This window comes from Sturnus vulgaris, chromosome 6 (assembly GCF_052056855.1).
Source record: "Sturnus vulgaris isolate bStuVul1 chromosome 6, bStuVul1.hap1, whole genome shotgun sequence".
NCBI classification, from domain to species: Eukaryota; Metazoa; Chordata; class Aves; order Passeriformes; family Sturnidae; genus Sturnus; species Sturnus vulgaris.
The window spans coordinates 33746800-33759972 of NC_142248.1; the positions used below are offsets into that span (position 1 = coordinate 33746800).

Sequence of the window (13173 nt, forward strand, 5' to 3'; positions counted from 1 at the left end):
TGAATCTTCTGAAACATTTAGAATAGGGTTGGCTCACAACCCGTCCAAATTCCCATTTCCTTGCATTAATAGCAGTGATCACACACTGTGCAGGTGACATGGCTCTGGGGAGAGGGTGGATGTGCCCATTCAAGGCATTCCAGATACCAGAGCTGAGGCTCAAATTGCGTAGCTGGGAACAAGAAAGTCCAAAATACTGGTAGCATCTGAACAGCAGAGTTTATGTGAGCAGCTGGTGCTTCTGTAACTATCCAAATTCTCTGTGCCTTTTGGCATTGTCAGCTCCTCTCCTTACTGCTGAAAGGAACACACACTGCAATTCCACTGCTTCATGTTTTGTAACAACATTCTACATGGACTCTGCCATGTGGCAAAGCAAACAGAGAGTTACTGACAGAAGGTATCCTGTCATCAAGCAGAGTCCCACTGGACCATAAACAAGGTCAGACAGAACAAACTTACAGTGTCCCACATGGCTCATAGGCTGCCAGGAGAAGTTTGGCACTCAGGTTGGGTAGCTCTGCTGGGGCACAGCTAGGCTGCCTTCCGGGGACCCAGCCCTGTGGCCCTATCTTCCCTCACAGGGATTCTCAGCTGAGTTAAACTCTCTCTAGGTAAGTCCTTTTTCTCATAACTTCCCACAAGCGTGTCAGATCATGGCTCACAGACCCGGAGCTGTCCATTTATGTTGGATGTTTATGAGAGGTGGTCACATCTTCACTGTAAGCTGTATTATCCCCTCCTGTTGACTGTCACTGCAGGAAGGCAGTTGGATTAGGTTATAAAGGTTACAACCTCTGGCTTATAAAGGTCTAGTTTTCTTTCAGGGCTTAGTTTGGATCCACCTACCCTATAAGCTGAGAGAATGCATGAGTGGGAATTTTAGAGGAATAAAAACATCTCCAGATGAATGAGAGGCACCATAAAACACATGTGCTTACCACAGATTAAATACACAGTCCTTAAATGAAAATTGTAGTTATTTATGTCTATCAGAATCCTTCCTTTTTTGTGTACCTATTTAATAACACTAACAGAATGAAGAGGGTTCCCCATCACGTATTAAGACAAAATAAAGCTGTAAGGACAAATGATGCAAAGAAGACCAAAGCAGATTTTCTTGGAATTAGAAAAAATACTCCATCTCCCTACAAAACTTTGCAGAATTGTCCAGTTTCTAAGGAATATTATCAGAACTATGCTGAGAGTAATATCAGCAAGGTATGTTCAGTGCCCAGGCTCTACAGATCTTCATACTATGAACTGTAGGCATTTTTCTGCTTTGGTGTATGTTTGGCACAAGATTTATTAGTTTCCTGTCCTCTACACATCCCCATCTTCCAGAGGGATTTAGGATGATCCCTCTTCCTACCCTGGTCCCTGCTACAATTCAGGTAAACCAGCTGGTCTGGAGCATGAAGTTGCTCAGCTGGAGGAAAACTGTAGAGATGCTCCACAGTTTGGTAGATAGCTCCCAAACCAGCATTCAGAGCTATCCCATTTTATACTTTTGCTAGCAGCAGTCATTATTTAGGTCCAGTAGGGAAACTACTAATGCAGCTGTTGTCCTACCATCTCAAACCCAAGGGTCTGGGAGGTTGATGGGGAAAGAAGTTGTGTGATTTCCCAAAGCTTTTGCTCTGTCCTAGCAACTATAGGACTTTTCCTAACTTCTTTCCCTTTAGCAACAGGCCAAGAACCTGTTTTTCTGTCACCACACTCTGATAAAAATCTCGTGGCTCTGATAAAAATCTCACCATCCTACCTTCTAACCGTGGTACACAGAGTTATCAGGATGGGATCTCACAGGAACTGCTCCCAGCTCCTGTTGAGTTTGTTTTAGGCACCCCAGAGCAGGCTGCCCCACACCACAGGGAGTTATCACTGACCTTAGCTCTGTAAAAGCCACTGCTTTGCACAGAGGTGTGGTCTCTCCCAGTCCCCTGAGCGATGCCACCTTGCCTCATGAGGAGCAATAGCTCAGAGCTTCCACCAAGTTGTTGCCACTCAGAGCAAAGGGACTCATACAAGGCAGCAATTTCCACATCCCCCTGGGTCAGAAGCACAGCTCCCCATACACCAGCCCAATCCTACACCAACGGGCCCCTGTAGAGCACCTCTGTGTAAGGTGGGCCAAGTTTGGGAGAACAGGTCAGAAGCCAGAGAGATGTCAGGGGTGAGGAGCTCGTTGGTTGATTTGGGGCTTGCTTTACCTTTGCAGTGCTCAAAACAGACTGCCAGGATCACTGTAGAAATGAGCAGTGAACATTCAGAAGCCTCATCTTCCCAGTGATGGGGACTCAACTCCACTTGCAAAAAATATATCCGGGATCAATATGCAATGGCATGAAAGCAGTACAGTGAGATAGAAGCTGTCAAAGTTAGCCTCAGCAGCTGTGTAATAAATGGTCTGCTGTAGAGCTTAGCCCCAGTGCTCCACTGCAATAAGAGTGGGTGATCTACAGACCCACAACAGCAAGAAACTCTTTAGGTATTTCTTGAAAACAGGTTTTACCCAAATAGGCACAAAAAGAGAGAATGTGAAGAATCACATTTTCCATATGACAAAAATTGCACTCATTTAACAGCTTTAAGACGTATTTTACTGATATCTGCTATGTTAGTAAAAGTGACTGAAGGTGTTTGTTGTTTTTAATATATTTACAGAATGATACAAGAGACTGGAGTAATTCCTTAGGTGATATACTTAAATTTCATTATATATTTTATTGATCATCAACATCAATTATTCATGAATGACATTTTTTCACAGACAATTGTTTGACAGTTTATGCTATGCCTAATGCCATTGTCTCTTACAGTTGTTTGCTGACCTTGTGGAGTGCAAAGAGGCACATACAGTAAGAACTACATCAGAATAAATCTGTTGTTTCTGGGATTATTTTCTCCTTTTTTTTGTCAATGATTTCTTAAGATGTCCTAAGCAAAGAGTTGGAACATGTGAGAAAGAACAGCTTGACTGAGGACAAAGAGCAGCCTAGGCAGCAAAGAGTGATATAAGGAGGAAAGGAGTCTGTAGGGACCAGCTCAGGTAAATACTGGAGAAGACATGGTAGAATGACAACAGTTGTTACCTGTTGGGATAAAGATTTTGGTGAGTAATCCAGAAGTGAAAGCAGGACAAAACTCCTTAGCAGAGAGAATTCACTTTTAACGATAACAACATACTTAATAAAAAGTTATCTTCCATGGAAAATTTGAAAAATGTATTAATAAGTGGAATTGTTGTGGTAGTTTAACCCTGGTTGGATGACAAATGCCTACTAAATTCATTCTATCATTCCTTTCCTCAACCGGAAAATGCAGAGAAAATAAAATGAAGGGTTCATGAGTCGAGATTAGTATAGAGAGAGATCACAAACTGTCACAGGCAAAATAGGCTCGACTTGGAGAAATTAATTGAATTTATTACCAATCAAAACCAGAGCAGGATAATGAGAAGTAAAACAAATCTTCAAACTACCTTTGCCCCAGCTCAGGGAGAAGGGCAATAAGGCTCATGGTGAGTTCATCACACGGTTCTGCTGCTGCAGAGAGAAGTCTTTTCCCTGCTCCACTGTGGGGTCCTTCACACAGGAGACAGTCCTCCACTTCTCCAGTGTGAGTCCTTCCCATGGAATACAGCTTTTTATTAACTGCTCCAGCACAGTCCCTTCCACAGGATGCAGTCCTTCCTTCAGGCCCAGGCTGCTCCTGCACAGGTCCCTACATGGTCACAAGCCCAGGCAGCAAACCTGCTCTAGAGTGGGCTCCTCTCTTCATGGGTCTACAGGTCCTGCCAGGAGTCTGCTCCAGTGTGGGCTTCCCATGGGCTCACAACCTTCTTTTGAACAACCACCTAGTCCCGAGTGGGCCTCCATGGGCTGTAGGTGGATTTCAGCTCTCCCCTGGACCCCCATGGGCTGCAAGGTGACAGCCTGCTCACCATGGTCTGTACCACAGCCTGCAGATGGATCTTTGCTTTGGCACCTGAAGCACCTCCTCCCCTCGTTCTTCACTGACCTTGGTGTCTGGAGGGTGGTTTCTGTCATTTATTCTCATTCTGCACTCCTCTGGCCTCAATTACTTCTGTGAAATAACTTTATTCCATTCTCAAATATGTTACCACAGGATTGTTGCTATCATTCCTGATTGGCTCATCCTTGAGCAGCAGCAGATCCATCCTGGAGCTGGCTGGCAGTGGCTGTCTCAAATATGGGAGAAGCTTCTGAGAGCTCTTTAGTGAAGTCACCCCTATAGCATTCCCCCCCCTCCCCCAGCCCCCCACCAAGACCTTGCCATGCAAACCCAATTCAATAATTCAACTGGGGAAAATATTACATTGAAAAAGTGTCAGTTTATGGTGATTTTTTACAATGTTTTATTCTTATTAATTTGATAAGGAAATTTCTCATTTACTTCTGAATATCCCTCAATCAGAGATTAGTTAGCATCACTACCTAGTCCAAAACTGCAAACACTGTAACCATTATAACCCATACCCGGTATCAGTATGCCAAATAACCCGGGGATTACTCCTGAGTAGGATTAACAATTTTCCCCATGAAAAGTGTGGTGCCAGTTTGTTTGTCAGAGATCAAAATAAGAAAAGGTCTGTTGAATTTGATGGTACGAGAAGTAAAGGAAACTCTGGTGAAAATTATGGCAGTGGCTCCTGCAGCCTCAGTTCCAGCCTCATCAACTTCCAGCAAGGCCTTGTGAATTGCCTGCACAGAATAGGAGAAAACACTGTGGTTTATATGTGGGACAGGAAGCAAGAGTAAAATAAATTTTCTTATGGAACATTTAGGAGAAGAAAGGAGTAATAAATCCAGTGGATGAAACTTTATTGTATGACAAACAACACTTTGAAACAAGAGTATTTTCTATGCCAGGACTGAGCAAGGAGGGCCAAAAATTAGCATGGACACACTGAAATGCATTCTCACCAGTGCTGACTAGAGTGGGATAAAAATACCCCATTACAAGCTAGTTTATTTTCTTAGATGGTTTAGATTTCTACTAGCAGCACTTTCTCTTATTTCAAGGTTAATTAAAATCTGCTGTTTAAATGCTAATGTAGGACAGTATTTGGCATTTTTAGCATTAAATCATAGCTCAAAGTGACATAGTCAAATTCTGCTACTGCAAACTGGAGATTCCCTGAAAACTTTGGGAATATTAAAAATTGAGGTATTAATCAACACAAATATCATAATGAACTCCTCATTTGTAGTTTACTTGACACAACTTCATGTAAACTATTATATTCCACTGCCAAGAAGTTATTTAAAATATTGCCCAATTTTTCTATGTATTTAATATCCAGCTTTTTAATAACAACATTAAAGTAATAAAAAGGTGAGCTGGCAGATTCTTTCTGTGAAAAGCACAACTACTGAGCTAGCCTCTATATGCCATGGTGAGTTTTACTTACAACTTCAGTAATATAAAGAAGGAAATAGTCTTTAAAAATCCCAGACACAACTGATTAAAACAACCAACCACCATCCCATCACCTGCTTGGTCTACTTACTTGTGAAACCTGGAGATCATGATTGCCACTAATTCCAGACAGATCAGCATTACCTGAGAACACTTCAGTAATGCCCATTTGCTCAAACAGGGTTTTAACATCGTAAGACCCACTAATAGAAAACTTTGGCAACTGCAGATTTAATCTCCTGTTGATTGAAAAAACAAAAGAGCAGTGAGCCCTTGCAGCCTTGTTTCAGCCAGCAGGGTGGATAGTATGCAACTCAGCAACACTTGAAAGCATTCTTTTGATTGCAAATTTGTTTGATGGTAGTCTCTGTATTCCTTGAGCAATTTTGGCATCCTGAGAGATGCACCATCTTCTTGTATCTACATTCTCTACTGCATTTTGGGAAAAGAAAAAATTCTTAATTGTAGCTCTTTCATCCCAGTGCCACATGTGCAGCTAGTAGAGTTTTTTGGCTAAAGCGTTACAGAGAGTCAGCAGACTTTAGTGGAAAGCCTAAAGTAAGGGAAGAGGAGGATAAAATCTAAGACATGGTGACACCATGAAAGAAGAGGTAAGGAGTCAAAAAGTAGCCAGGCAAGTTTTGAGGCTGCAGTTTCTTAGTGATTATGTTCTTCTCTGACTCATTTGGGGAATTGCTTAAAACTTCCCTTTATGAAATAAGGGCATTATGTCCAGGAGTGATCCGAAATTGGCATTTTCTCTTAAAACAGTGATCTATCCTCAAATATAGCAGTCCATACACTTAGAGTTACCTGGTCACAAGTCTGCTATCCCATTTACAAACAGTTTCCTTGGAGAGAGCATCTTCCACTTGCTTCATCTTCCCATCATCAGGCAGAATAAGCAATGCTCTTGCAGTGCCCTGGTAAGGCAGCTCTACCACCACACAGGAGAGATCCTGGTCGTAATAAATGTTTGAGACACCATCACGCTGCATCATGTTGACTCTAACAGATGCATTTGTGTTCACAAAAAAATCATCTTCATATGTAAGCAAAGGATCAAAAGACTTTTCCCAGGCAGCTAATGGGGAAAAAGAGATGTTGTTGTACTCAAATGTCAAGATCATAAAGAATGGTTCATCTAAATTAGACCAGCTTTAATGTAGGACACAGGAGATATATTGATGGGAAAAGAGGCTCCCTAAATCACTTCAACGTCCTCCATAACACACAATAAAGCATTTTAGCTGTGCAGAAAGCTATATTTCATGTGAACATGTCAAGTGCTGCTGAAGAACAACCAAAGGCTGATGACCAGTTGAGAGTCCTTCCTCTACTGTAAGCCTGTGTAAAGCCTTTCATGCCATTTAAAAGCAATCATTTAAGCCTTCAGTCACAGGACCTTCTTATGCCTTTTCTGTTAGGCCATATCCCATGCAAGCTGATGGCACTCAGCCTCATCACCAATTAAAGAGTCCTAGCATTTGAGCAAGGCTCCAGAAACACAGGCCACCAAGATGCTTTGTCCTAAGTTTTCACGAAGACCAGCTAGTAGATCTACCATGAAACTGGGGTGCCTGTGCAAGGATGTCAGTCCACCAAGTCTGACTAGTGAGACTATGTGGATCCTTGTCTATGAGGATCCACTAGAGTGGAACTTTTCTGTCCACAGCTTTCAAGCAAATTGAGTCAAAAGCAAGAAATCAGTATTTCTCAACAATCAGATACTCTGCTTTTGGCCAGATCTAATCTTTATTTGAAAGGTCCTGCAAAGTTTAGCTCTTTCCTAAATCATCACTCTGGTAATAAATCATCAGAAGTTCCCTAAAATTTTTATTTTGTATCAAAACTTATTGAATTAAATATTGAAATTATTAAATATTGAAATATTATGTGAATTTTCTTACCTTTAAAGTAAATATAGTTAACAAGAACCAGTACAGTACTTGGATCAAGATGACCTACTAATTCAGGAATTTTCCCCTTGGTTTTCTCCTCTACATATTTATTGATTTGCTTTGTAGTTTCTTCTGGTTTATGAAAATCACTGGAGAAAAAATCTGCATCATAAAATTCTTTGGTATTTTGTAAAAATGACTCCTGTGGTTCATACCCAGTAGCTGTGAAGAGGGCATTCCCTATATTTAATGTGATATTAACATCTGCACAGTTCAGTACTGACAAAACTTTGTGGAAACTTTCATGTACATCATGTATACGAGTCTCAGTCAGGTTGTCAAAGCCCAGTCCTTCAAAAATCTGAGACAGAGTGGTTGATTTAGCACCAACAGCCAGCATGGCAAAGGCAGTGGAAATGCTCATGGGAGAAAAGAAAACATTTTTATCCGTTTCTTTTGATGAAGCCTGCTTGTAAAATCTAAATACAAAATCTGCATAGTTAGAGCCTTTCTTGTCACAACTATATATTAATAAATTTTCTCTTCCATCCTTCAGGTTAGTATTGTTGACTTCATGGCAAATGTCTTCAGGGCAGCAATGGGTTACAGCACAAAGAACAGCAAGGAGTAAACACAGGCACAGGAGACACTTCATCTTCTTTTCAAATTATTCTGCCACAAAATAAACAGTCATTAAATGAGCAGATGGTAATGATGTGCTTGGTAGTAAGAAATAATGAATAGTTTGTTAGCATAAATGTTGCATAGTTCAATTGTAAATATCTAATATAGCATGCTTAAAGATCTCAAGGGCACAATGTCAAATTTATTTAACAAATTCAAATAGGTTATAGACTAAAATGTCAGGCAAAACAAAAAATATTCCATGGTAACTACTCTGAAAAATCAATGATTTTTTCCACTGGCAATGGAAATATAAAGCTACAGTCCATAATAATCTTTGTTAACAATGACATTATCTTCCCAAAACAGTCTCCTATAGGGTACATCTAAACAAACAAGTTATTACAAGGTAAGACAGGGTATGGGTTTCAAAGACATCAAATACTCCACAGCATCTTCCCAAAAGCAGTTTGATAAATGTGGGGAAATGTGAGGCAGCTCACTATTGACTGGGACTGTGCAAACTCCTTCACTTTCCTCAGGGTAGCAGTACATGGACAGAGAGCTATCATGGACTATCCTCTGTATTTTAAATTCACACTCCTGTTTACTTCATGGTTACTTACTCACAAGGCCAGTTACTGGCTGCAGCTGATAAGTGGTGGAAGGTCACCTGTGTGAACTTCAAGGCAAAAGCCTGGAGCACCCTGGGCCATGACAGCAGTGCACAGAGAGGTGGGCACAAGGACATGTGGCAAACAGCAGATTTGCATCAAATAAAGAGGTGAACGTTTGGAATGAAGGCATCCTCCTTTTGGGGGAGATGCAACGAGTTTTTGGAATTTCTTAAGTGGTGGTTTGCCCTCACCATGGGTTAACCTTCATGGAATCTGGGTCAAAGAGGAAGAGGAACACTCATCCCATTTGGATATCAAAGGAGATAGATTAATTCCTTTGGAGATTACAAGTTTCTTCATTAGACTTGTTCTCCTAAAGCTGACATGATATACTTCTCACGAGTGGCCTGCTCTCCCCATGAGCTGGAAAAAGACTCTGGTTTACTGAGCTCAGTTCCCTGCAGCTCTGGGGAGGCACCCCATATAGACCCCCTTCAGAACTGTAACAAGCTGTTGATGAAAATTAGCTTTTTGCCCTCACATATTGAGCATGAAAACATTTCTAGAACTTTTCTACTGTCATGGGATCTCTTCTGTTTTCCAGCCAACACAGCCTGTTTGTATCCTTTTCTTTCCGGAATGTATTTTCCCATGTCCATGGTAAAGCTCTTTTGGTCCTACATTAATTCCTAGATGTGAAAGATGCATGTATATATTATCTAAAGATTTAGAGTTCCTGATGGCAGCCCAAGTTCAAGGATTTTGGGTGACTAACCAGTAGTTTTATTTCTGTATTGGTGGTCTTCCTTGTTTTCAAAACGAAGATATAGATAGCTGTGTGTTCTCATATTTGCTAGGATCTGAGAGTACTGTCTGCCCGGGCCAGGGCAGGGCCAGCCAGGACCCACTGCAGGGACAGTAACAAGTGGTAACACTAGCTTTGAATCTCCTTAAAACAAAAGATGGAGTATGGCCCTAGATGGGAATATGATTCAACTATTTGCAACCCCTATGTACTGAGGAAAAAAGAAGAAATAATATCGTATGAAAGGTGTTTCAAAAGTATTTGTTGTTTAATATACCGTAGTCTGCTTTTCTGTAGTTATTTGAGGTATTAGACATTTTAATGGAAAAGAAAAAAATAATTCTACTTCCTATGTCCATACAGAGCTTAGCCTAAATGTTAAAGAATTTCTGAAGAAAAGTGTGGTTTGTTTGTTTTTTCTGCAGCAAACTTATATTAGGAATGGATCTGTTTTTAACTTCTGCTATAACAGATCAGTTAAAAAACTTCTCCTGGTATTATAACTCTACAGAAATCTAAAATAAGTACTTCTACCAAAAGCTGGAACACACCGAATATTTTCAACAAGTTTTCCTCATGTACTTTTCCTTTTAGAGATTAAAATTATGCTGATTTCAACATTTTGAGATTAGAAAATTTCTGACCAATATTTTTGTTAACATTTCAAAGCTGAAGAAATTGTAAAGGCTTTGTTAAACCTGGAAGTACATTTTATGCAAATTGGAAATTGAAAAATAATTCTCTTCCAGACCACATATTAGTTTGTCCATGGGAGTAAAAGAGACAATTATATTTAAATTGTGGCCTTCCACCCACCCCCTACACTCAACCCAGTCCTAATTAGAGAGCCTGGTCTTAGCAATTCAATTGTTGCTTTATAAATTAAGTCACCAGAAGAGTTTTTAAATTGGACCTGGTTGTTCAGTCACTAGTGGGATTATACTAATTTTGAGTCACTGTGAAGACTGTTTCCAACCTGAAAGGTGATTACATCAGTATTCTCTTTTAACAAGTACTTAATAAGTCCCCATGACTTCAAAGGGTTTTTTAGTTTGATTTCAGTCCAAGCATATTCCCCCAGAACAGCAGGTCTCACTGGTCCCTTGCATGTCTGCTTGGTTAATGTTTCATTGCAACATCCACACACAGCCAAATCACAAACAGACAAATGAAATTAATCTAATATTAAAATTCCATTGACTGCAGAAAACATAATTTCCAACTCTCTAAAAAAAATGCACGTTTCATACTTACAAAATCAGAGTCCCCGTTGCATTCAGCAGACCATGCTGTTCCCCACACGGTTACTTATACTGCTTCATCATCTTCTGCTGAATTAGAGATGTTAAACATTACACAGACCCGATAAAAATTAGAGCCAACCAAAAAAAAGGAGGAAACAAAGCAAATATTGATGAAACAGGGTTCGTGAGGATCATCTCTGTTATTCAGCCAAAGAAGCTGACAATCTTCAGCCATCTCGGTAGTAGCTGTGACATCCTCTGTGTTGCCTCTGACCACACAGAGGAGCTTTCCTGCAAATGTTGTGGGATTAAGATCCTATTGGAAACCAGGAGGTTGTGCACTAGAAACAGGTGCTAACTCTTGGTGCCAGAAGTCAGACTTTCTGTGTTGTGATGAAGCACACGTGGAGCTGACAGACACGTATCGCATCAGCTTGGTGCTCTTCCAAAATCTATCCAAAGACAAATCTTCTGCATGATCCTCAGCCTGTATATAGATGACAAAGGAATTGCCTGCACCTTCTCACTCTCTAGCTTAACACCACTGGGGGGGTATGTGGTAGACACGTTTCCATGATAGGTTTCTCGCCCTGGCTGATGTGGTCCCTTCATCTATCTCAGTTCTGTGTGCATCTCACTTACTGCCTTGGGCAGGTATGGGAATACAAGTAGCAGGCTGTCTACTCCCACATGTTGGCATACTGCATGCGTGCACTCACTTCTCATTCTTCTTGCCCTCTCACACACTTTTAAATTGTTCAGATAAAAACAAGTGCCCTTTGTTTCCATTAACTTTTCCCAATAGGAATGAAATGCTGATGAATCAAGATGACTGAATTTTTCTGATTAACAACAAAGACCATGATTGCATGGTGACATGAAATACATTTCCCCATTTGTGATGACTCTTTTCTTTGTACTTGTTTACTCACATGTGTAATTTTGTCATAACAAACATAGATAAATGTGGAGACAGAACATAGATAAACATTGTCCGGACACTCCCCTTCTTTGTTTTCCTCTATATTTCTTCCCCTCTCCCCTCCTCTCTTCCCTTTTTACTTGATCTATCTAACTCTGGCTGTAAAGGTCACAAACACAGAGATTATTTTACTCATCAAAGCCCAGGTGAATAACAGGTCATGGTGGTCAAGGGCAAAGTGTGTTACAAAATGGTTATAAGCCTCTTGTTTTCTCTTTCGTTTGTGATGCCTTGTAATTACTGTTTTGTTTTTAATAATGTTAAGCTAAACTTTAACAAGGCATTTCCTTACCATTTCATTATAGCAGCAGAAGTAAGGTACTAGAGCAGCTTGAAACTAAACTGATGAGCAGACAGACGTATGCATGCCAGGTGCAGCACGCACTGCCATGAGCTATTAGAGTCCTGCCTCCCTGCTGACCACAGTTTCAACTCTAAGGTATGAAACCATGTTAACCAGCTTCATACTGATCATTTATCTAATGAACTAGATCTTTTGCTCTCCAATTTATTTTTTATAGGAATAAAAGTACAGAACACAGAAATAACAAAACAGATGTGCTTTATTCCTTCTGATAATTAAAACCACAAAAAGGTCTACATTGCATGAGTCCATATTACTGTTGTATAGCTCATGTAGGTCAGTTTCTATGCCACACCCCAGCTCACATTTTGATGTCTTTAGAAGAAATAGAACCATATATTCATTTTATGCATTTACTAATACCTTGCAAACATCTTCATGACAGTTTGTTTTGTTTTGAATGGAACATTACAAAGCAGGTTTAAAGAGTTCTTAATTAACCAGTGACTGATATATTCAATGGCAAGAGAAGCACTCAACTTGTCCAGTGTTCTTGTTATGCTTCTATACATTAGGTAAGGAAATCAGAGTTTTTGTGTTAATTTAGCAACAATAAAACTCTTCTGGGATTATGGCTCACGAATCCACATTACTTCAAATATAAAAAAATTTTATACCTATGAATCTATTATGTCATAACTTACACAAACACTTTTTAGTGTAAAGAATATAGACCACAAGCATATTGACAGAGCAGCAATATGAAGGAAATGGAATATGGAATTAGGAAGAAAATGGACATTGCCTTCCCCTCCATTTCCTTGCTAATGGCCTTGAATTATGTAATAGTCTTTGGGATGGATTGGTCACTCAGAGTGCAGGAAAATTTCTAAGATTGGAGATATATGCATGTCTGATGAACTGTTTTTTTCTGGTTGGTTGAGGTATATAATGAAGAATAAAGGCACAATCTGTTCATTGTGGTCATGCCATGCTTTCAATACTTCTCAGAGTATCTACTGCCCTATCAGAAAGACAAAATTCAGTAGTTTAGAAAGGGACTGTGAAATATAGTCTATAAATTATGAAGAAAACTTGCACAAGTTCCAAGCACAGAACTTTTTGTAATTAGATTTAGCATCATTCATATGAACTAAGTAGAGAACAGGGACGAGAGTTTAAAAAAATTACCAGTGGCAATGATCAATAGTGAAAACTCATCATAATTTTTCAGATGGAAAACCAATTCCA

General features: G+C 40.0%; 1 protein-coding gene across 1 annotated transcript; it reads right to left on the reverse strand.

The window, feature by feature from the left end:
* Positions 1–4357: 4357 nt before the first annotated feature.
* Positions 4358–10705, reverse strand: LOC106858055 (serine protease inhibitor A3M-like). The gene is made up of 5 exons (XM_014884495.2): positions 10647–10705; positions 7356–8018; positions 6259–6529; positions 5537–5684; positions 4358–4727 (listed from the first exon to the last, which is right to left on the reverse strand). The coding sequence occupies exons 2-5, from the start codon at positions 7999–8001 to the stop codon at positions 4533–4535; spliced, it is 1260 nt and encodes a 419-aa protein (XP_014739981.2). The 5' UTR covers positions 8002–8018; positions 10647–10705; the 3' UTR covers positions 4358–4532.
* Between the last annotated feature and the right edge of the window lie 2468 nt (positions 10706–13173).